At 33.0% G+C, this 24982-nt stretch overlaps 2 protein-coding genes across 3 annotated transcripts in view; both read left to right on the top strand.

Annotated features, from left to right (window-relative positions):
- Positions 1-15328, top strand: part of LOC119637258 (allatostatin-A receptor) — a 47836-nt gene extending 32508 nt beyond the window's left edge. The window contains exons 4-7 of one of the 2 annotated variants that reach the window (XM_038033136.1): positions 2295-2413; positions 7566-7641; positions 13775-13930; positions 14038-15313. In XM_038033136.1, the coding sequence (XP_037889064.1) occupies positions 2295-2413; positions 7566-7641; positions 13775-13930; positions 14038-14142 (456 nt within the window). In that variant the 3' untranslated portion in view covers positions 14143-15313. Of the gene's footprint in view, positions 1-2294; positions 2414-7565; positions 7642-13774; positions 13931-14037 lie in introns of both variants that reach the window. The other variant, XM_038033137.1, reaches the window with a different exon arrangement.
- Positions 15329-16211: 883 nt separating this feature from the next.
- Positions 16212-24511, top strand: LOC119637457 (probable insulin-like peptide 7). Its single transcript, XM_038033475.1, is given in 5 exon segments — positions 16212-16249; positions 21926-21962; positions 22992-23035; positions 23112-23272; positions 24241-24511. Coding segments are annotated over 5 exon segments (450 nt in total). The 3' UTR covers positions 24411-24511.
- Positions 24512-24982: the final 471 nt, after the last annotated feature.

Here is a 24982-nt window from a genome sequence, read left to right as displayed (position 1 = left end):
CATTCTATGCAGCGCATACATTGAATGCAACTGCACAAAAACAACGTCGAATAAATGAACATTTAATCGCGAACATTTCCGGTGGAGTCATTTCCCCGTTCATTTTGCATCCTTTGGTATTTATTTAAAAAACTCTTTACTGGAAACAACACCATAAAATCGAAGAAGGTTTATGCGTAATGAATTGTGCTGCTCAATATGTGCTTATTGATTTGGATGTGTCCTTTCTATTACGTGGATCATGGGTTGAGGGTTTTGATGTCTAAGTTAAATCTAAATAAGTATAATATCAACATGTAAGTTGTGGCCACATCTATGTAAAAAAAAATTTATATAATTAATAATTTTAAAGATCACTGATTTGTAAAATACTAATAGCTGTATTAGTATTTTTAATACTAGTTTAATTTTTTCAATCAATTAATATTATTTTGTCGTCACATTAAAAACAAGACAAACAGTTAATATACGTTAACGATGAATGTCAAAAATACTATTTAAATAAATATTATTGTAAGAAAGAAAAGAAAACAAAAATGATGGAATATGGCTGAAGAATAGATACAGGGGCAATTCTCCGATCGATTAGTTAGAGTTTCGTCCGTCTAATATTCGGTAAGGGGCACGTACGTGCAAATTCTTTGGGGTAGCCATCCTAAGGATGTCCGTGAGCAAGGTCTAAAACCCCTCGCACATGGCACGTACATTTACCCCGTAGACCTCCCCATTCCTCTTCAAGTGGCACCGCGTGGTTGCCCTAAACTTTCCATAGACAACAGCTTTAAACTTTAGGACAATGACAGGACAACTAAGATATATGTATTTTATTTAAACGTTACATATTTCCTTAGTTGTTTTGCAGGAAATAGACGGGCGTACGCGAATTTCATCGTTTTCGCCACTAAAATTTGTGGACCGAAATCTCGCAAAGCACTTTGCAACTGCATTTTAATTCGAAGTTAACCATTTTTGTAGCTTTTTAGCTACATCTTTTCCAGATTAAACACAGAAAAAGGCAATGCCGTCAATGATATCCATCTCTTTAAACTTTGATATACACTGAACGACAGCTTGTAATTAATTGAGACTTTTACATCGTTCAGACATCAATTTCTAAGTTATCTAAATTTAAATTTCCGCGTCAGATGCTTTTTATGCGTCAACCAATTTAGTGAAAAAAATTTATTTGTACGCCTATTATATTTAATTAAACTTTTTTTCTTGGATTGAAGTGGTTTGGATCGGACCTTTCAACTATAACGCCGTTATATGCAAAAAAATTGTAATATTCATATTTTTCTCGGCGAAAGTCGCTAAGTAATGGTATTTCAAAATTGATGTGAAAGATTTCGTTCGGCTGGGGTAACTCTTTGAACCCCTTCTCATATAACCGCTCCTACGAAAATTATTTTATAATAATAAACTGACAAAGAAAGCAATCGCCGAATTTGGACCGCATAGGTCTGTTTTTTGGATACCATCGCATATTAGGATTCTCAGGAAATCTAAACTTTTTTATGCCAAAATCAACTAAGTGTTAATGTTTTATGATGAAAATTTATCTATAGTAGCAATGTAGCAAAAACATGAACGGTAAGAAATTTTAATCATCTAGATCTATTTTTGAGACCCAAAATATATACCGGTTATTATGAAAAGCACGTCCTTACATGAGGAGAACTTCTAGTTATTTTACGAGGGAAACTGAAAAATAATGAAGCTTTTTGGAAGTAAATTAAGTTAGATAAATTTGGATCGCTTCATACGATATTCGGGCTTCCATGAAAAGAATGCCTTTGCATGAAGTTAATGTGTAATTTTTGATGTGTTATTAACAAGACGAGGGCACAACTATGATAGATAAATTGGTGTACGGTATTTAAGTGTCGACCTTGCTCAGCTACAATGTTGTTACTAGTTTTGTTTTTGTGAAATGCTGCTGCTCTAAAGATTTAAATGGAAGAAATTATGGCGCAGCATTCTGACTTACGTTATGAAAATGCATTATATGCAATAGGATTGTTGGCAAAAGCAAGTAATTCAGATACAAAGTTATATTAATATGCGTAACATGCAGAACTCTGCACCAACTGCGCAACCACATCTAAACGCTTTATTCCTAATATTAATGTCATTGTTGTTACCGTGAAAGTTCAACTTGTTCTTACATGTTTGAAATATTTGGTAAGTTGAGGTCGTTGTTAAAATATTCATATATTAAATTTAAAAAAGCATATTTTATTGGCCATATTTAATGGAGACGACTAACACCGTTATCGGTTTTATTTTTACAGCTCTCCTTTTTCCTATCATCGTATGTGGCACCATTGACATTAATTTGTTTTCTATACATTGGCATGTTGGCGCGGTTATGGAAAAGCGCACCTGGTTGCAAACCTTCGGCTGAGTCGCGGTAAGCTTACGTCAACATTAGACATGCAATTGCAGCTATGGAGAAAAAACCATACGCGATCTTCTGTGACACTGGAGTGTTAAGCGTGAAGACAGACAATTAGGAAACAGTTTCCGGCTCTTATCACTTAATTATCACATCATTAAAGCATAAGCGTAGATGCTTGCATATTTTAGGATTTTAAGAAGTATAAAAAATATTGAGCCTTTAAAGTGTTAAAATGTGTAAGATAATAGGACGTCATTGCATGCGTATACACGCTGATATTTGATAACTCATTGACATAACGCATGATGTGTCAGCATATTAAGAGTTACTAACAATATCAAATTTGTGAGTGATGTTGCAAAATTGATTGGTATCCAATGACGAAATTTAACAATATCCGCACATATATATGGAGACCATGGAAACAACCAACCAGCCAAACGAATGGTGTTTTTATATTTGTGAAGTCACGTTCACTTCAATTCCACTTGTCTTGGTGGCTTGATTTCAACCTTTTGACTTTCCTACATTTAAAAGCTATAAACACTTGAAAGTTATAAAAAAATTAATAGTTATTTTTGACCCCATTTAGCGACTATTGACCATACCAGATCATCTCGAAAATTTTCAAACTATTCTTTGAACTTGAGCTTATTTACAGTGTTACCTGCAATGAATCAAGTAACCTGCTTGGGACGAGCCAATGAAATACATACGCGCAAATTTGCGTCCCAACATACAAAATACATGTTTTTCATAATTTGGAAGTCAAATTCTACTTTAGCATAAAACCAACGGATTTATTATGCAATACAATGAATGTTGCACTCTGTTCTAATTGCTGTCGATATCAGGCGCCAATTTGTTATTATTATTATTATACATAGTGTCTAGAAACAGCAAGTGAGAGGTACATGATACCAAACCTGGTATTTAAATTTGTAATTTTTTTATTACCGCAATTTCGTTCTTTTTCGATCTACGAAAATGCAATAATTTTTTATGAAACAGTTTTCTCACAGAGTTTGGCATTAAATATTCACTTTTAAATCGTCAGCCAAAAGATCCGCTCGTTAGTAGGATGTAAAAATTTTCATAAAAGGCTTCGTAAAGTTTACGTATTCTTAGCCAGTTAAATTCTGAATCGATTTACAGATGTCGCCAAAATAGGAACATAATACTGAAACTTAGCTCGTAAGTTCACTATTTTCCATTCAAATCAATACATGAAAATTGTGTTCCATTATGTTAACGGTGGACGATCAATTAAATCTTCCTACACTGATCTTTTAGGTGGTCCCAGTTCTTTTTGTTTTTATACATATCACCGAAGGATAAAGAGTGTATTCATTATGTCGAAATGTTTTTAACGGCTAGAAGAAAGCATCAGATGCTTCATAAAATGTATATATTCTTGATCATCAACAAATTCTAAATCGATTTAAGCATGTCCGTCTGCGTGTAGGTCTGTCCGTTTATTCAAATCTGTTGTAAAATGTAGCTACCGACTTCAAATTTGGCAGAAACATTGGAATTTCTTGTGCGCAGGTCGGTATTGAAAATGGACCAAATCGGCCGAAGTACACGCCTGCAATGCTCCTATTTTTCAAAAGGAATAAAAAATGTGGCTTTTTGTTCATTGCTCATAAACTATAGAAGATAAATGTACAAAAATTTGAATCTATGGGCGATGCTGTAGCATTCGTGTACAAAAATGGAAAAAATTTACCTTGCATATCCAGTATTATAGTGTATCAAAGTTGAATTTGCGTTCAATATCTTCCTAAGGGGCAGAAACAAGCTTCGAAAGTATATATATTCTTGGCAGATTTCAAATTCGAAATTCAACTAAGCAAGCCCGTTCGTTTATTTGTCCATCTGTCCGTCTGTGCAGCTGGCTAGTATTTGTGGTAAACATTCCCCCGTTAGTGAAAATGATGTTATCGCCTTCAAGTTTGCAAAACAGTTTGGAGGTAACTTAAACTTTCCCAAGGACGAGCCTACAACGCTTTCACGTTTATGTAAAAAAACTTTTAATTTCGAAAATACAGAAAATCAGCCGCGCCCACTGCCTATTATGGAACGTTGAAATTTATCTTTTACTTTTTTTGTTCCTTTTAGATGATGGGTAAAGAAGATTCGGTCGCGACCGAACGATTATTTTCTTACCAGCTTTTTTTTTCATTTTAATACCTCTTAGATAACGTAATATACGAATTTTTTTTTTAACGTGGCCGCGTCTGCTGGCAGTAAAATGCTACTTATTTTAAAGATTGCCGTGTTTGTCATGGACAAGTTTTGTAACATAGCCGTTATTTCTTTAATGTTTGGCTAAATTTTATAGGTTGATCTTTCCTTGATCCGTTCAAGTATGGATGCATCTCGCAATCTACCGTGTAATGTATCGCGTCCATTTTTCGTTATTTGTACTGTTCATTTAGCAGTATGTTCTTTCTAGTTAAAGAGAAAAATAATGCTTCGCGCAAACGGTGCTTTTTGGCTTAGAACTCGGCAGATGAAAGTTCCAAGAAACTATAATATGTAACGTACGCGCCAATGGGATAACGTTGACTTTAGCGAGAGAAATCAAAGTTTTATATTGCATTCTATATTGTACATCCACATATTTTATATACAATATGTTTAAGGGTTGGTTCAGTTTGGAAATAAACTTTCTTTTCTCTCTCCTCTTTAAGCGCTTTAAAAACGAACAACCCTTTGATGTTAGTTTTAATTAATTGTTTACAATCAATAATAAGTTTACTTTTTTTAAAAATTATCGATTTCGCTGAAATTTAAGGATTTTACAATCTTAACAATAAGACGGAAGATGGAACTGTGAATTTTAGATACTTAGCGCAACTCAAATGAAAATTTCCCAAGCTACTTGTATCGTGTCCAATAAAGTAAAACTGACTGATCTCTAAGTGGAATAATAAAACGGAAAGCATACTACTCTAAAGCAGCTGAACTTTTCTGAGATTTGTCAAAAAACGTTGTAGCAGGCGTTTTTGGAATTTATCACCATTTTTACTTTCAAATTGGTAAAGCAAAAAATGGATACAATAACAAAATATAAACCTAGTTTAGTCTTCCTACAATAGCCACATCAAAGATCTCAGTGCGCAGCCTGTCCAACAATTCAGCATCTTCAGTGAATCTTGATTTTCAAATGTTTACAAACCTTAACACAAATTCCATCTAATATACTTCTCATCTAATTAGGAAGTTATACGGGTTAGGTATAAGTATATTAAAAGTCTTAAGGAATGAATGTATTAGAATATTATTCGCGAAAACCGAACGCGAAGAAAAGAGTCCTGTCCAGAATGTTGGTGTCAAAATAAAATCCCGCTCGAAGAGCAACCAGAGCACAGTCCAGTCTAGAGTTCAGCTGCCAGTTTGATCATAAGCAATTATCTCTATCAAAGAATTAAGATGCGCTCCCTCAATCATACGCATATAACTATTCACGCATAGTGAAACTGATAATGATAACTTTATTTTGAAATTTGCGAAATGTGTACTTTGAAAGGGGCGCACTTTGAAAGGAAGTCTAAAAGAAAAATTTGTTCATTTAACAATACTTACAAATAATTTATAAATAACTATTTTAAGGCCTTTACAACGTCGAGTCGTTACATTTTCTGTTATTGTTCAACAATATATTTTCATACAGCGCTGCTGCATATGTTTCATTAGGTACAGAGTGACATTATGGTGAGCAGTCCGTTTTGAGTTTTTTTTCATTTGAAAGCATTTAGTGATTATATAAGCTTAAAATGAAAAATGTAATGACGCTGGTACATAAATATTATTCTTTCATACTAACTGATAATAAAATGCTAGTAATAATTATTTTTATGTAATATAATATAAATATTTATTTAAAAGAAATCACTTAATTAACAAATAAGTTAACAAATAGGTTAACGGAAAAGTTCTGTCGTATTTTAAATAAAATATTTAAATTTGAACCTGTTCCCAAATAGAAATAGAAATAGAGATAGTGAGTGCCGAACTCACTTTTAATGGGAAAATGGTTAGATGTGGGTTAGTTTTTAACGTGATCCACAAAATGTCATTATCGCTTAGATCGAGGTACTTCTTTAAGAGTGTAATCTCCGCAACGAATCACTTTGTTTTTCGCAACTAACTAATGAAGAGTATTAAAAGTAATCCTCCTACATACCACGGGAGATACGCTTAACGATAAAATCTCATATCACGCATTCGCCGGTTTGTCTTCAAATGCAGGTAAAAATGCCTAGAAGTAGTAAAGTACGATGGAACTTTCCCGTCAATCTATTATTTAGTAACATAATTTAATTAACAATTATTTTATTACAGTATATAATGATTGTAAAGTATCCTTAAATTCCTGTACTTTGTTTATTTGTACCCTATAGTAACCGTGTTACAATTTAATTAAGATAATTTTATGTCATTTTTATGCTACAAAGATTGCACATAGACATATTATATATACTACTTTGATGTAAAAATATGTCGCAAGCATTTGCAGTAATGCAAAAAGTAACAACAGTACAGTGGGACAAAGCTCACCCTTAAGTACTCTACGTCAATTCACTTAAAACAGTTGTTCATATATATATGACGACGTTTTGAAATAAAATGTTATACCGGAAATTTTTGAAAAAATGGTCCAATACGAAACATTTTCAACAGCGTTCGCCTCATCAAAATACTTTGAAAATTGCGATCCATACGTTGAATAGGAAAAAACAAGATATACCGAGGAACAGACAAGCTGAATCACAAAGTCACTCTCAATCCATCGATGTAATACAAGATAAGTCGAACTCAAGTTATCTTAAGTGGTGCATGCACCCGCGTAGACTTAATATATCCTTGTACCACAGGTGATATAGGATATAATAATAAAAAAAAATGATCTTGCGCCTTTCTTTAATAACGCGGCGAATGGTCTATTGTTGACTCACTGAATATTCATGAAAAATTGTATGCGTCCATAATATTGTTCTTATCGATCCTAAAAGTAAACTTGGTTTCTCTTTGCCAGCAACGATCGCTCTATATAATATCAATATTTCAAAAAGTTTATTTAATAAATTTCTTAAGATCTTTTTCTTTCTTCCTCCCTTTTGTTTTCTCTTTCTTTCTTTTTTTGTCAAATAATTAGAAAAGGAAAACGCCGAGTGACACGTATGGTGGTTGTAGTTGTGCTAGCTTTTGCCATCTGTTGGCTGCCAATCCATGTAAGTATGTAAAAATTTCGCAATTCCAACATACATTGCATTTTAATCTTACAAACATACACTCGTAGAAGCTTATCACGGTAAATGATTTGCTTTTGAAAAAAAAAATTAACTGACATGAACGAAATCTTAAAGAAAACTTGAGTACTGCATGCGTATCTCTGTAAACCGTACCAGCACAATAGAAAAGGAAGACCCATCTTTTTTGTTTTGTTTTTACAAAAAATATAATTATTATCATTACTTAATTGATAGTCACACTGTAAACTGAGTTTTCTGCTCGGCTTGCAAAACTTCTGAAACGATACTGAATATAGCTTCGCTCTTGTGATGCGAGTAAATCTAAATTATTGTATAAATTTTTTCACTGAAAGTGTATTAAATTGGTATATGGTACCGGTAGAATGATGTTCTTAGCGAACATTTTTAATCGACCTCATTACAATTTTTAAGTTTAAATTTCTGAAATGTTTAGTTCTTCTTTGTTTCTCTCAAAGCGTTTAGGGTATTGAACTTGAATAACATTTTACAGTTTTCTTTCCCCCGACATTTATAACTACTTCGTATAACACAATAAGTTTACTAAGTGATGCTTCCCGCAGATACGGCATAACCAATGTTGTTTTCAAACAAAGTTTCCCAAAGTATCCGAAGAAATCCGATAGCCTTTATGGGTTGTAGATTGTGTAGGACATTGGCATCTGCGGACGATTCGTTTACGGGAAGACGGTATATCACAAGTCCTAATAAACTTTAAAATTTAATAAAATTTGAATCCTAAACAAAATAATGTCGGGAATGGGGTAAGCAAAATATTAAGACAAGCTAAGCTTAACTAATTTAATCGATGCTTCAAAATATTGGTAGTTACCTAAGCAAATTCGTTGAGCTTGATTTAGAAGAGGGGCAACTTTGTATTTGAAAATCGCCTACAAGGGACGGGTTTGGCAGCGTTATTTAATGGTGGGTTTGATGCGATGTTGAATGAAGAAGCAGCGATTACCATAAGTGAAGCAATTTCAGTCTTTATTTTCAACAAAAACGTTCAATGCCTGGTTACAATAGTCATATTTTGTATTAATTCAGTGATAGCATTAGTAGATGATAGTCATTTAATAAACCCATTTCCATTCGCATGGATTGCGTATTGCAGCCATATATTTGCAGAAAAAATGCTATTAAAATGTAAAGCATATATTCAGGGAGCGAACATGTGATTAACTGTCTAATAAAAAAGATTTAAAGATACAATATACAAGGTATGGTAGAATTTATCTTTTTTTTCGTCAAATATGTAATTTTCACAACAATATATGCAGGCCTTTGTACACAAGGTAAAGAGGTTTGTTAAATACTTTAACGAGACTGACTTTTATAATTCTATAATAGGAAACAAATCATCATAAACGTTGTATTGTTGTTACAAAGTTGATTGATATGGAAATAATATATATACATATAGAGCTCAGAAGAGTACCAAAACATGTATAGCATAAAGGGCATATTGCATTCTTCAGGAATTTCGTTTTTGATAACACAATTTCTTCATCTGCTTTATGGCACGTTATGCGATTGCATCCGAACACAACATCATTGGCAAACTTTCTTAATGTATTTACTATTCCACGGTTAAATTTTGAATCTTCGCCACTTTGCAATGCAAGAAGAACTGAAACAAAATAATAATGTGACTATTGATCTTCGCCAGACGTTAAGTCGATTTACGAAAGTCTCGGATCAGTTTACCGCTCTCATTATCGAGCTTTTAGGGTTTAATGGTATTTGATTAATTTCATATCGAGTTAGGCTTCTCGTTGATTTTACATCGGAATATTCGGATCGGAATGTTATACCATTGCTCTACATATAACAAAATTGGTAATGGAAAGAAGAGAAAGACAAAGCAAATAAAATTCGAACGAAAAATTGTTGAAAAACCGAAAATCTTTTGAACAAAAATATCAAAAAACGCTTGATAAATAAAATATAAACTGAAGCCAGTAAATATGTAATTAAAGGTTGATTTTCAATATAAAAAAAATATTCAAATTTCACGAGGAAAAAGTAGTGAATGCCGTCATACTTGTTAAGTGATCTACGGTACTCCTATACATCCACTTTATGTTGTTTGCAGACATTGTTTCCATTTATCCCATACTCATATGCCCTTTTTCATATATTGTGGCAGCCACCATAAATGCAATAAAAATAAAATTTCGGCGAACACTTTGATGTTTTTGATCTTAAAACCAAACTCTTTTTATATTATAAAATATGTGCTTTTATAATGATCTTTTACTCCATTTTTCTTTTGAACATGCATCTTGGTGGCTATTTTTCGTTTGAGCACAACATTCATACATTATCGAGTACTATCAACAAGAAACGTCGACTTACCCCTGTTTATATTGTTTTTTTAGGCTTAAGTTAAAAAGTATTAACAAAGTTATATTCGGCTTGGGCCGAATCTCGTATACCCACCGCTATTACAATCTTTGACGCCCTATGCTCTTATTTATTGTTATAAAAAATGGATTGAACGGAAAAAAATTTATCTGTTAAGAAAAACTAATCCACCAATTAATTTAAAAGTAACAGACTTGGCTTGTCGGCTTCTCCACCCCAGGTCCTTTTAATTGACAGCTATATTGACGGTATTAAACTGAAAAAATCAATCCAACACGTTGTGAATTCCGCGATATATGATTTGAAACTGACACACATATCTAGTCGAATGCTTCGCTTCAAGTCATTTTATTTGGTAACCATATCGATGGTATTATGAAAAAAAATTAATTCACTAGGTCGTGGTGTCCACCATAATTAACTTAGAAGTCATTTCGTTTTTAGGCAGATAATGTATCTTTATTTGGGGAATATATAAAATAATTTTGCACACTGTTATGATTAGCAAACATGAAAACTCAAAAAAGTGAAAAAAGAAAAATAATTTATTTAATCATTTGTAACTTTGTATGGATATGGTCGATTTTTTCCATTTTTGCAAATAAATGGTAGAGCTTTTCTTAAAAAAAATTTCAGCCTTCTATCTTTCATAATTTTCGAATACTGAACAAAAACCTACCAATTTTTGTTTTGAAAACTGGGATTACGCTTTCCTGCGGGCACGTCCTCATTTCAATTTGGCCCATTTTCAATACCAACTTGCGTGCAAAAATTTCCAATGTTTCTACTCAACTTGAAGTCGATATTTTCATTTTTGCGACCATTGCGACAGTGTCACTAATACTAATACACCGCATAGACACACAGACGGATGAACATTATGAATTAATTATGAATAAATTAATTTGAAATTATGTGCCAACGATTGAATACTAATTAATTTGATTCTCTAGCCCGTAATAATATTTAATAGCAGAAGATTGAGGATATATGCAATGATTGTGATATGTATTCTATTATTCATATGAAAAGTTTGTCTACCTGCATATGCACTATTAACGATGTTGTGTATTTACCCAATTGGAGTTACAAAATGCACGCATTTTCGTGTATTCAGGGACATTTTCACTTACGAAAACAGCAAAACCATAGAGAGGAATAGAGTTTATAACGGCGCGAAGTGTGGATGCAACATCCAAAAATAGATATCATAGAGCGCATTATATATTCCTAAATTGATTTACGCCTACACTACGATTTTACGATTGTAAAAATTGAGTTAGTAAGCGTAAACGTGACCCGCAACTTCACAAAGTACATTTGAAATGAAACCAATTTCCGCTGAAAAATTAAAAACTTAACATTTCAACTCACCTACATATATTTGTTATGTATCATGTACATTAAACGTTACAATAAAAATTTAGCGGAATTCCTGTAAAGTGCAAAACAAAAAAAAAGTGATTGCAATTTATCGACATGCTTATGAATATTGAAAAACGTACCAAGTAGGTGTTATTGTGTTATTTCGATTTTCAACCGAAAAAAAAGTAACACTCAGTCCTCCACTAGATTGCCACCCTGTTTTTGCAGGACAGATTTAAAATTGGTTGTATGTATTCCCAAATTTGCAGGCGGTGGCAAAGATGAGAGGAAGCAATTTGCATTGACAAATTCAACGTAATCGGTTTTTGCGTTGACATTAAGGCTTGAGCATATGTAATTAAAAAATGAAATGACATTCATAAGCTGCAAATATGTGAATGTAAAGTGTACATACCTAGAAAAGCAGTAAGTAGTAGTGAGCTAATCTGCAAAGAGTAAACGAAGAATAGGATGACCGGAAGTGACGTTGCAAAGAAATGGAGAGAAACAAGTCAATCGCTAAGCGGAAGAGCGGAAGTCGGCGAGTAAAACTCTAAACTCGCACAGTTGTCAAACCCTTTTGCTTACCTTCATTATTTTTTTATAATGAATTAAGCGTGAATTCAAATTACTTTGCATTAAACGCTAGTCTAATATCTTTAATTCTAATAATAATAAACAATACAAACGAAACATGAATATTCTCACCTCAAGTTTATAGATCAACACAATCTTCAGATTCCAAAAAATTGTTATTAACTGAAAAGTTTCATTAAATGCCGATTTTATATTAGACATAAGAAATATTTCTTAAGTCGGTCTTAAACTTCTGTATCATAAATAATACCACTGATGCAAATGACTGCTGTACATAAGAAACAGATTTGAGCGAGAACGAATCGAGCTAACTTTCAGCGTGAAAAGTTTATTAGAGTTTATTATAAATGATTACAAGACATAAAAACGTGCAAAGGCAGCTCCAGCTGGCTTTCGCTATAAATCTTACACATTCATTGCCATCCGCCTTATAAATTTAGTTTACAATGTCAATCAAAATCAAAAGAAAATTTCGAAATTTAAAAAATCTTCTTTTATGTAAATATTACTTGTAATATCTAATAATCGTTTCTATATATCCAAGAATAATATAATACACTTTTGCACTTTTTGGATAAGTTATGGCTTCGTCGACCTCGTGGAACTCACATATTGTCATCATAACTCACATTAACATCATGCACCGAATAGCAATCATTTTAAGCAATGCCTAGACATTTCATTTGTTAGTCCGTTAAAATCGTGTTAAGATCTCCAGCTGTTGCCCGAAAATGTGGCCTTAAATCTTGTAAAATGGGATTTTTTCGCATCGTATTGTTCATTTTATTTTGCAACAATTAAAAATCTTCTTGATAATACAAGTCGGCGTTCAGTCCAATGGTGTCCGTTTAGACATGCTCTCCAAAACTTTCCCCATCCATCACATTGTTATTGGTTAGAGTTTAAGGGAAAGAGCTGCACGTAATATTTGAGTACAGGGAATGTTGTATTTGGTCAAAACGGATATGTGATATTGAAGGTTTTAAAAACCTTTTCATTTTATATTGGTTTCAAGGTTTCTAGTATATTTAGTATCCGAAATTTTTAAATATCTAATGCAACAATTAATTATTTCCGGGGTTTACTAAGGAAAAGAGCATTCCCAATTCTTTTTTTTTTTTTTTTTTTTTTGCAAAATTCGAGTTTATTCACCAACACCAATTATCTCCTGCAACTTGACCTGCCGATCGTCGATTTTGGGTGTGCGCCGGGCTCCGGCAATCAGCAAACTAACGAAAAATTGTTGCTGTCGGTGAAGCGAATGCTAGTTTAAAAGATTTTGTTCTCGTCAAAAAATAAGGTTTAATATAACAAATGAAGGATCACTGAACCCACTCTAGTTCGTGCATTTTTCTATAAACAATAAACATTTATTTTTTTTTTTTTTTGCAACCGAGACGTGCATGTGTCAGTCCCAGAATTCATTGACCGATGTGTCACATATTTATTAAAAAATGACAAGACGTTACAAGCGATAAATATGCAAAAGTTCGACTTAAATCAAATATAATTTCTTTCATCTTTTTTTTTTTAGCTTTATAGATTTAAGGCCTTGCTTTTTCAAGAGAAAAGAACACTCTGTGTGCATGTGATGTGTTAGCATGATAGCAAAAATGAAACGACTTGTTATATGCCATGACACTCTGAATGCGTTCTAATGTAATCATTTGTAATCAGATTTCCTTCTCTTCTTGTTTTCCATTTATTTCTCTTTCTGTTGTTGCCTCCCTATCATAAATTTCCTGTTCTTTATCATAACAATTAGATTATATTGGTGCTGAAGGCGTTGAATCTATACGTGAACACACATGTAACTATAATTATGCAAATATTTGCACATGTCCTGGCCTATACAAATTCCTGTATCAATCCAATTTTATACGCTTTCTTGTCTGATAATTTCCGTAAGGCCTTTCGCAAAGTAAGTATTTAAGTCTTTTTCCTTTTTTTTTTTTTTTTTTTAAGTTGTTAAGTTATGTTTGATTAATTCGATAATTACTTTTTCCTTTATTTTTTGTCTATTTATAGGTGGTTTGGTGTGGTAGTCCACCGCCCGTTATTATCAATCAACAAGTTACTAAAACCACACGTACAGCAACCGGAAATGATACCTCGAATATTGATATGCTTTAAAATGGCACCGATGCTAAGAAACGTGTCGAAAATACCCTGATTAGAAACCCATTCGCCTCCTTATGAACGGTCATAGCAATGATGGAATGGAGATCGCAGCAATTTTGATATATATTATATATAGATATTTTTCAACAGATGGGAACAACAACAACAACAACAACAACAACAAAAAACAACTATCATTGTAGAGCTGTTCGATAGTATGAAGTATTTGACCAACATTTGGAAACTTAATGCCCACTCAGTTGCACCTCTATACTTATCACAAAAAGTTACACTTTTGCGAACTATGTGTATGTAATACCAACAAAAAAAAACAAAAACAAAACAAACAAAAAAGACCCAACAACCATGGTTTTCTCTGTATGTACGACCAGGCAAACTACAAGTAATTTTACATTTGTAACAAATTTAGCGACTAAGTTTTTTGTACATCCGAGTATCTCGATTGTTATTAGGTTAAATTGTCCTACATAAAGAGAAAAACATAAAGTTATCTTCTAAAAGCATCGTAATTCAAAATCAGTTTATGTGAGTGTAAAAAAAGGGGCAAGAATACTTTAGGGTGGCTTTTAGATACCTACCCAGATTATACAATAGGAACTTGCTTAATTTTCGTTTATACTATACACGCATTTAAGCGAATCGGCTGAGATATAATATTTTTTATTTAACTCGGATTAATATGCGTAAAATGCGTAAATTTATTTATAGATAAAGATATCAGGTATGAAGATTTATGTATGTTAGTTATATGAGTATTTTTTCTAATATTTTCTCTTTTGTTCTGTTCTTATGGCTGAATTTAGCTCACGTTTACAACGTTGATTTCTAAGCAGGGTTGATTTCCAATCACCTGAGACTATATATTATATGCCATATACTGCAAGGGTTTCCCTTTTAATGGACAGCTATATGAGCAAAGAGGGCGACGAATCGAGCGAAAATTTCAATCATTTAGGTTTTCTAATTTCCTAAATGCATGTACAAAATAATTTAGTTGGTTCTTCTTTGTTAGTGGATATAAAATCATTGTTATTTCAAACTAACTGATATATATGTACACAGGGCTCATTAGTTTTAATTCAGCTAAACCAAAATCATTATATAGGGCCTAATTAAAAACACTTTTATATTTGTGTAAGTTATGTCCATTATTACTTAGTCTAATAACACATGTACTCTTAAGTGGTATTATAGCCATTATCTAATTTTTGTGCGAATTTGTATCAATGTTAACTAACTCTCCGAATATGTGTAAAATTTTATGTCAAAGAATCATTAAAACTTAAAACAAAAAGAGTAAAGACAATTTAATTAAGTTTTTATTTTATTTATCTGTTTTGTTATTCGAAGCATCAATTGTCAATTTGCCAATGAAGAACTCTCGTATTAATCTAAAATAGATGGACTGCGCAATAAGCCCAAAGACTTCACAGCATTTATGTGATTAATTACATGAATTCGGTCAATTGGGTTGAGAACGAGCAACATTTATCCGACGTCTTCAAATGTAAAGATCCGAAATCGAAGTTCGTTACGAATAGTACGTAAATACCCGATGAGGGGGCATGAAGGTGTGTGTGACCATGAATGTAAAACTTTTCGGCCATTGAATATTGCGCTGACATTCCTTTGTACGAAAAAGTTGAATCTGATAGTCAAACTTGTTCTATTGATCTATTAATATGCTTCCAGCCTTAGCCCGTACAGCAGACATTTGTGGTTGTCAAGCAAATACAAGCTCTTTCTGTTTCATAGTATCCTTTCTTTTCATCCACTTTTATTCATTTGTTTATGTAAAATTTAACGTTTTTCCTTTTCTCTATTTTAATTGAGTTTAAAGTACTTATAGCATAAAACTTGTATTTTAAGTGGTGGATTAATTTATCCTCGGCTGATAGCAACTGTTGGGGACTCTTATAAAATAAGTAAGTATATAAGTTCCCACAACCACTACGGTTCGGTACGGTACGGAGAAGAACTCTTATAGGAGGTGAGCGATATTATCTCTTAGTTCTTCGATGCATTTTTTGACCTTGACGCCACCGAAGGAAAAGCAGAGCATGTTAACAACTTGAACGCTGTTGAATAGTTTTTTTCTGCTTACAATCAATAAGAGACTTACAGTTGTGGGTTAGGCACCTAACGACGGAACGAAAATATCGAAGGCCTTTCGTCAACTATCTCTCGCATTTGTTGCACAAATAATGTACATCTAGTATTGAAATTTTTTTGGGTTTTGCAATCATTGCCACATCGCTAGCCGTTTAAAATTGAAAATACATATTTTTCACGCATGTATCGGCCAGAAGTCCATATTTTTATATTGTAATGCTCTATTACGTTATCCAAAAAGAAAAGAACAAAAAAAATGCGATCTCCAAAATGTACAGCTGCATAGCAGTGCTTACAAGCGGACAGACAAAAAATTTTTGTACATTCTTCTTTGGGAGATGATTGTTCGAATTCTTGATTGTTGATGTGTTAGTTGTCAGTTTTTGTTCTAACTTGTTAAAGGTCCTAACGTATATCATCATCGTAACCCGCAGTTAAAAATTTAAAAATCCTTATCAGTCTTAAAACTAGGAATAAGGATGACAGTTTCCAAAAATTGCAATAATTTACATTTGTCCTTTTTTGGTAGGCAAATTGTTCCTTATACTTAAATATTAATGGACTGATCATATAGATCTACTTAAATACTATTACTTATTATTAATTTGCGTTAAAGCAGAGGTTCGCCGTTTATAAATAATTGCATTGGTATACCTGGATGGAGTAGATACATGGGTAGGGGTGTAGGATATTTCTTTAATCGTCATTTATGGAGAAATTTTACAAGTGCTTTTTCCCAATTTTTGGAGCTCGATTATCCTAATCGCATAAATCTTAATTCTGTCGGCACCGCTTGTTCATGCAGTAATTTTCTATAGAAGTTGTTAATATCATTTTGTTTTGGCATTTGTTGTATTCATAGACCCGTAATGCATTGACCGGTCGCTCTTTCCATTAATCTTAATCTTTCGAGATGAAGCTTGGACACTTTTAAAGATACTCACTCCTCTTCGTTTATAAAAATGCTTCTCTGTCATTTGAATACTTTACTTCCCGAACCCATAAACCCTACTTTCTGAATTTTGTTTTTAAATTTTAATGTTAAAGCACTAACTGCATATACTCAAAATGAATATATATTTTTTTTGCATTGAGTAACAAATTGTTTGTTTCAGAAGCCAATTGAAACTTGATATGAAATCGTAATGAAAAGTTAATTGAAAAAACTTTTAGCAAAGCAATTAAAATTTAAATACATATGAAAATCGTTTCCTCTCGCTACTAAACAGTTGAGAGATTCATTTGTTAGCATTTATCGCGTTTCCAATTTTTTCAAAACTCCGACACAGTCTTATAAAAGAGTCATGCAAAATTTTATTTGCTAATTTTACTTCAGTCTTCGATGAAAGTATTACGATATCATCCGTTATTATTAGTAAAACTTCATCCGAATGTTCGATTTGTCTCATTATTGAAAAGAAGTCACCCGCTCTAGCCAGCCTTTTAAATGATCTTGTATCGAAAATTTTCCCAAAATCCCAAAGGAGCATTACAGTGGCAAATATATTTTGAAGTTCTTTGGCTATATAATTTTTTGAAGATCATGAAGCGATAGCTTGCCTTGAGAGCTGTACCTCGTAGGCAGTCTTTTGCTTTTTTCAAAAAGCAACCCTCGAAAATTTTGCCCAGGTTAGCACGGTACAATTTAGCCTATAGCTTTTACTGCACATACTGGATCATAAACCTGATTTATGGTTGCGTTCCCCATACTCTAAAAGAGTTTCTAATGTTATAAAAATAATTAAAGACTCAGCTCAGAATTTGACGGGTGCTGTTCCTCATTATGTTGAGAAGACAATTACAAATTCTATCTTTACCATGCCATTTTTCATTATACGTTCATTTTAGAACCGCGTGAAAGTCAATTTTTGTGACTAGTAGGAAAGGCACATCAACGTTTTCAATAATGGAATCATCGGCTATAAGAAGACTTCTGGTCAAAATGCATTAAACAACGCTTTGACAACTTGATGTGTCGATCGAATTGGTTGAAAGATATTAGTTAGGTAATTTTCTCTCCGTCTAATATGATATTGTAACGCAAACCGTTTTTTGTGAATTTACTTATAATCTAGTTCGTACCACTGAATTGTGACTTTTGGGATAGTCTGAGTTTTATGTGCAATACTTATGAAATCTATTCGAAAATTATTTTCACTTCTTGACTTAATATTTGACTGACTTTGCCATGAGCAAATATTCTGCTTATATACCCTTTTACGAGCAAGTTGCGATTTGCATACCACTTGTTGTTAATCTTTTCGCCCCAATGTGTACTTGCTTTTCCCTTTCTTTAGAATTCTTTTTTTTTTTTTGGAAAATTGATTAATTTTCATGAAAACTCAAATCATGAACTGTAACATTTTCGTAACAATATTGTTCCAACATTGTCATTTTTCCAAGCAGATGACTGAACAGTTTTGCACAGTCCACTGATATATGTGACTCTCCTAAAAGTGTTCTTATTAAGCCCGCTGTTCTAAGTTATGTTGAAATGTTGATTTTATTTGAAAATTCTTAATGAATTCTTTAACATTTTATTATTGTTATGGATAGTAGCTTTAATGCTTACGTTGCGTGATTGGGCAACTGCCAGAAACATTTCTCTCCAAAATGTCATATTTTACCTTACTTTGTTGCTTGCTTTGTAAATTATTTTTGCTTTTCTACGATTACATGCATTTAGCTATTCAGTCAAGACTTAACGCGAAGTAATCTAGAACGTGAATCTCTAAACCCTCTTGAAAGAATTAGAAGGTCATCAGTTTTAAGGTATATCCACAACACCCCCCGATCCGTATTAAAATTTAAGATGTCCAAAATACGATCAATCATAAAAAAAGTCAATACAAGAGTTAGTTGTAGAGGTAATGCTGCTAAACTAACAAATAGTTTAACGTCAACGAACGGACACCAAGCAGTCAGCTATACAAAACACTGCCATTGGATGCTTGAAGTCTAAATTTCACTTAGTAGATCGTTCGCTAAAACAACAAAGCTACGTAGAACCTTGCATCTGTTTACCGCTGCCTGCGGGAGTATTACTATTGTAATATATGTATATACATATATATGAATATAATGGTGGAAGATACGGCAGCAAGATCGCGTTGCACTAACCTAAAGATTTAAAATAGACGATCCTTATTTTTGCTGACATGCTCGGCTTCCGAACGCCAGGACTATTGTGATTTGTTAGCAGAGGTAGATCTTCTAACAAACTGAATGCGGTTTTAATCGTATGGAATGACTATCTCAAGGTTAGTTTTGAGAATAATAATATTATTGGAAATAATTTCGTCTTATATACAATTTTTCTTACATGTAAATTTGGTCTTAAGCTAATTAGTGTTAAAACAGTAAATTATTTTTAGACGTTCTCTCCTTGAAATGTAATAGATAGATCCTTGATAACTTTGGAAAATGGTCTCTGCCCTTTAACTATATATACCAAGCATGAGATTTTGTCAGCTTATAAATATATTATCTGAGTTTGTGTACCAGCAAATAAGTTAGCGACAAGTCCAACTAAAGTGAAACCTAGAACAGTTGTTGCATAGCGAAATACCTAAATAAGGTAAAATAGGACTCAAAAAAATAAAATCTAAGAATCAGAAGAGAGGACGTTAAAGCATCAAGTCCTAATTTTAATGACGATTACTTAAATAAAGCGGCGAATAAGCCTTGAAGAATTCATGAACCAAACGACAACTTATTAATAAAAGTACAAGGTTTGTACACAATTTTTAGCCGAAAGATATGCTTATGAATATAATCACAGTAGACAAAATTTATTATTTATGAAGCGAATTGTTCTGTGTCCATTGAGAGAATTAAGAGCCGGCATTGTGACATGGTAGCCACAATAGTCATATATAAACTATGTAACTTGTTTTTTAATGATTAGTAGCAAAACACTGAAATCATAGTTTGTTTACTATCAGTGGGGTAGCATAGTCTTTAATAGGTTTATATTACAATTTCTGGTTTCTTTTCACAAATTTGCTTAGGGGTTTTCAGAATTTGCTTCTGAGATTTAAAGTATTCACCGTAGACGGGGATGGTTGTAATTTCTTGTTATCATATATGCTTTTCCCACTCTATCAGTTGAACCATTTCATCGTCAAATCCACCACTCCAGATATGTCCCTTGGTCGGTGTATATTATTGACACTCATCTGGTCGCAAAACTGAAGATATCGACTTCAAGTTGGGTAGAAACATTGGAAATTTTTGCACTCAGGTTGGTATTGAAAATGGGCCAAAGTTTTCTGAGGGCGTGACCGTTTTTCTAAATAAAAATTGGTAAGTTTTTGCTCAGTACTCACAAAGTATGAAAGATAGAAAGAAGATTGAAATTTTCTACATTTACGTTACGAAACAAGTTACAGATGAATGCATTTTCTCTCTTTTTCACGTTTTTGAGTTTTCATGCTCATTAATCATAAGATAAACAAGCAGAACATGTAAAATTACTTTGTACATTCCTCAAATGAAGATATATTACCTGCCCAAAAATGCATTAATTCTAAATTATGGCGGACACCACGACCTAGTGAAACAAATTTTTTTTTAACAATACTATCGGTATGGGTACCAAATAAAAAGACTTGTGAACTAGCATGCGGCAAGCTAAGTGCGTTAAGTCTAAATTAATTACTGTATGGTAGTTATGCGGAATTTGGTTTCTGCCGAATACAACTTTGTTACTTGTTGTTCTTTAAGATTAAAAATATTAAATTCTTTTCTTTTTATTTTTACTAAAAAACGAAGTATGCACCACACAGCAATTACTCAAAGCATTCACTTATCTACTCTACATTAAACACGCTCTGTACATGAAGTTCATAATCTCAACCACAAACACCATCACTGCAACCTTAGCAAATGTTTTAACAAGCAAGTTTTTCAAATGTGGATCGTCAGAACAATTCATGGATGCTTTCAAATTTATACTATTCTACATTTCATGCACTTTATAGATACCTTGCGTTGTGGATGTAAAAACCCGTATCCGATATTGTATATTTCACCTCAGGAAAATTATGAAAATTCCGCGCGCTGGAAACATAAAATATTAAACATATAGTTTTCAAATGAATATACACATGCTTACTTGTTAAATATATTACATACAAATAACATACAAATTCTTATTAAAAGCTTTTCCGCAGTCACGTCAATTTTTCTTTCCTTACTGTTACACTACTCGAACGTCGATTTATACTTATGTACAGGGAAAAGTATTTATAGTTTGATTTTTATATATTAAAATTGGAGGAATTGAAATGACTGCTTATTCTATTTGTTTGCCTACTTTTATGTATGGGTTATTGATTTACAAAAATGAAAAGTATCAATAGGAGATTCGACAGCAATCAGTAGTCAGCTCCTTCGCCAAGTGAAGCATTATATAAATGTTCTCTGTTTACGTAGATTTGCAATTTGTCCAGCATGGGCGTCATCATTTTGCCACCATGACAGCAATAATGAGAAGTATAGCTTTTTAACGCGGTGGTTATAAGTTGCGACACTAACATGTTTCTATCCCATAACAAATAAGAGATTTATGATCCAATATAAGAAGCGAATCTTAGACACCCCTCGCTTAATAAAGAGTTTCTTCTGCCTAGCGGCAACACTCTGAAATGTGTCATTATAGACTCCATTGCGTACTCATATGCATGATTAGAGTAAGAGTCGATTTAGCCACGTCCGTCTCCTGATCTATTTTATTTTTGAGATTGTCACGGTCCCAACATTTGAGTTCAAACACGAAAATTTAACAGATGTGTTTCTAGTTAATGGTAAGATATTAAATTTGAAAATGATCGCCCTTTGCTAAAAATATACAAGGAACTGGCTACCTTAAATGCAAAGCAGGATCTAAAAGTTTACTACAATAGACAATATGAAATTTGTCCATATTCGCTTGAAATGAAGATGAAAATGGAGATGAAGATGCAAAAACCAAAAAGATTGGTATATATATATATTTTTTTTTGCTTCTCATTGCGAGTCGAATGGAGCGAATTCATTTTTATTGATTGTAAGTCAATTTTACCTCGATATAAATCTGAGATGAATATTTTCTACAAATTAAAAATTTATGATTAGAATACAATAAAATCTTCCATCATTGCATTCATTTTCAAGTGTGGTTTCCGGCTAATTTTCGGTTACGATCTAGTGTATAACCAAGTATTTGTTCTCAAATCGAATTCGAAATATATATGAATGGACAGAGGGACAAAGCTAATATAACAAAAAATTGGACGTCAACCAAGAAATTACAGGCAGGTGCATATTTCAGTGTGTTTCATATGAAACAACCAAGTTAGCATACCGCTGGCATTGTAGTATTAAATTAGTATAAAAATGCCTTCATTAGATCATGTAAGTATAACGTGTGTAGATTCAGCAAAGCAAGTCGTAATTTAGAAAATTTTATTTCATCATATTGACACAATGTCAACACCTATCAAGGAATTTATGGGTTTTCAGCTTCAATCGTTGAACATCGAAAACGCTCTGTTGTGACTATGCTTGCACCAGTTTCCATTTATCCTTTGAGAAGTTCGGAACTTCTTAACTCCGGACAAAATAGTACAAATCTAGGGGTTTCTTGAACTCTACTTACACTCGAAATGTGCATTTTCTATAAACAATACTTTTGTGCATTTCTATTTATGATTCTGGGTCTTATCACAACAAAAGCTCTAGTAAAGTCTATACACACCGAAGAAGGTTTGGAGCTCTTATTTAAGCAACGGTATTAAATAACAAAAGCTATTATATTTAGTAACTCAATAATAATTTAGAACATCCAAAAAAAAAAAAAAATTTAGCTCTCAGCCAGATTGGGAAAATGTTTGGCATCATGAAACCCATTCGCGGTGTCGCGACAAGTTGGTGCGACAATTATATTGGGCTTGTGAAAAGGATATTTACCGTCTAACCCGCCGCAACCACAAACGCACAGATGAATCTGTACAAAAACGCAATAAATGTAAAGGTGTTTTGTTTTTTATTAACTGCTTTCATGTATTTTGATCATTTTTTTCACTTAAAAAAGGAATTCATTGAGGAAAATCGGTACAATATATATTAATCAAAATATTTCGAATTATTTTCTACAACTTTTGTCCATCTTTATGGCAACATGGCGATACTGTGTCGAAGAAGCATATTAGTTTGGCAGCGATCCAGTCATCGATACATTTTCACACTTCTTCACCATTTCGAAGCCCCGTGTTTGCCAAGCCATGCTGCGTCGTTCTAAACAAATGGTAATCAGGGGGAGCCATGTTTGGTGAGCACACTGGATGTGGCAGAAGTGCCCATTCGAGTTGCATCAGTGTATCCTTGGCAATAATTGCAAGAACTGGCCAAAATGTCATTTTCAATCAATTCGTTTGGTAGCCATTTTTCCTCCTTTTGGATCTTTCCTATCGCATATAAACGTCTAGAAACAATTGATTCATCAATTGCTAAACTGTACGAAACTTTCTTGACAGTTTGAGTTGGATTTTCGTCCAATAAGTCTTGCAGTTCATTTCCTCCCAAATTGTTCTTCGCCATTGACATCAAAATCACTACATTTAAACCGTTGAAACAAAACAAACAATTGGGACGTGATAAAGGAGCATTTTCAAAGGCTTCTAAATGTATTTGATGCGGTTCGGCAGCAGATTTTTCGAAATCAAAAAACAAATGTAATAAATGTCGGAAATGCAATTTTGAGCGTTCCACGATTGGTGTCTGAATAACTGAATAACTCAATAATACTAAATGTAAAACTATTATTTTATGTAGAAAAACATCAAGATCATCGACTTTAACTATTCTGAACATTGATACTTTGAATTAGTTTATTATTTTTACCAATAGATGTCGCTGATCAAAATACATGCAAGCACCTAAAGTTATCAATATATTTCAAAATACACTATTAAACGTATCTTTTCCCGCGTATAGATCCTACTTTTCATCGCATTTGGCTTGATCCTCGAGAGGTTAATGTTTTCTTAAGGACACGTCGTTCGAATATTCCTTCAATTACGAATGAATGCTGCACTAAAGTGGGTTGTACTTGGGAAGAGTATGCCGAATATTGTCCTTCCAATAAACGTCGCAATCATTATTGAATGAAATTATATACTGTGTGAAAATGGAAGGCGTGGGATTGCTTTTACGTATGTTTACGGAATATCATGGTGTTTTTATGCCGTACAAGAAAGAAGATGTGTAATGTCATTTAAAAAAATTAGATATTATTTTACGCCAAAAACAATAAAGTTAATTAAAATGATAATAAAGTCTACCGGAAAGTCCCGTCCTGTTTCTATGAAAACAATTTTCGACACGTAAGCACATGTGTATTTGGCTCTCTAGTTTCATCGCTTATTGTATACACACTGATGTAAGAAATTCACTAAAACAAAGTTGATTCACGTTAGTCTTAAGTGTGAAGCGATAGTGTACCTATGTCTACTGATAAAGTTCATTTACACTACTGTATTTTATATGAACTTCAACAACGAAGAAATGCTGAGGAAGCATGTAGAAATTTATGGAAAATGTTTGTGTGGTACAGTTTCTAATAGGACATGCAGTAGATGGTCTGGAACATTTGAAACAGGTGATTTTGATATTTCTGATAGGCCACATACTGGGCCTTAAGCAATATCTCTTTCTGAAAGCATCGGAGATCGCAGAA

This window comes from Glossina fuscipes, unplaced genomic scaffold (genome assembly GCF_014805625.2).
Source record: "Glossina fuscipes isolate IAEA_lab_2018 unplaced genomic scaffold, Yale_Gfus_2 59, whole genome shotgun sequence".
In the NCBI taxonomy this organism is placed as follows: domain Eukaryota; kingdom Metazoa; phylum Arthropoda; class Insecta; order Diptera; family Glossinidae; genus Glossina; species Glossina fuscipes.
This window is presented reverse-complemented; position numbering and strand designations above follow the sequence as displayed.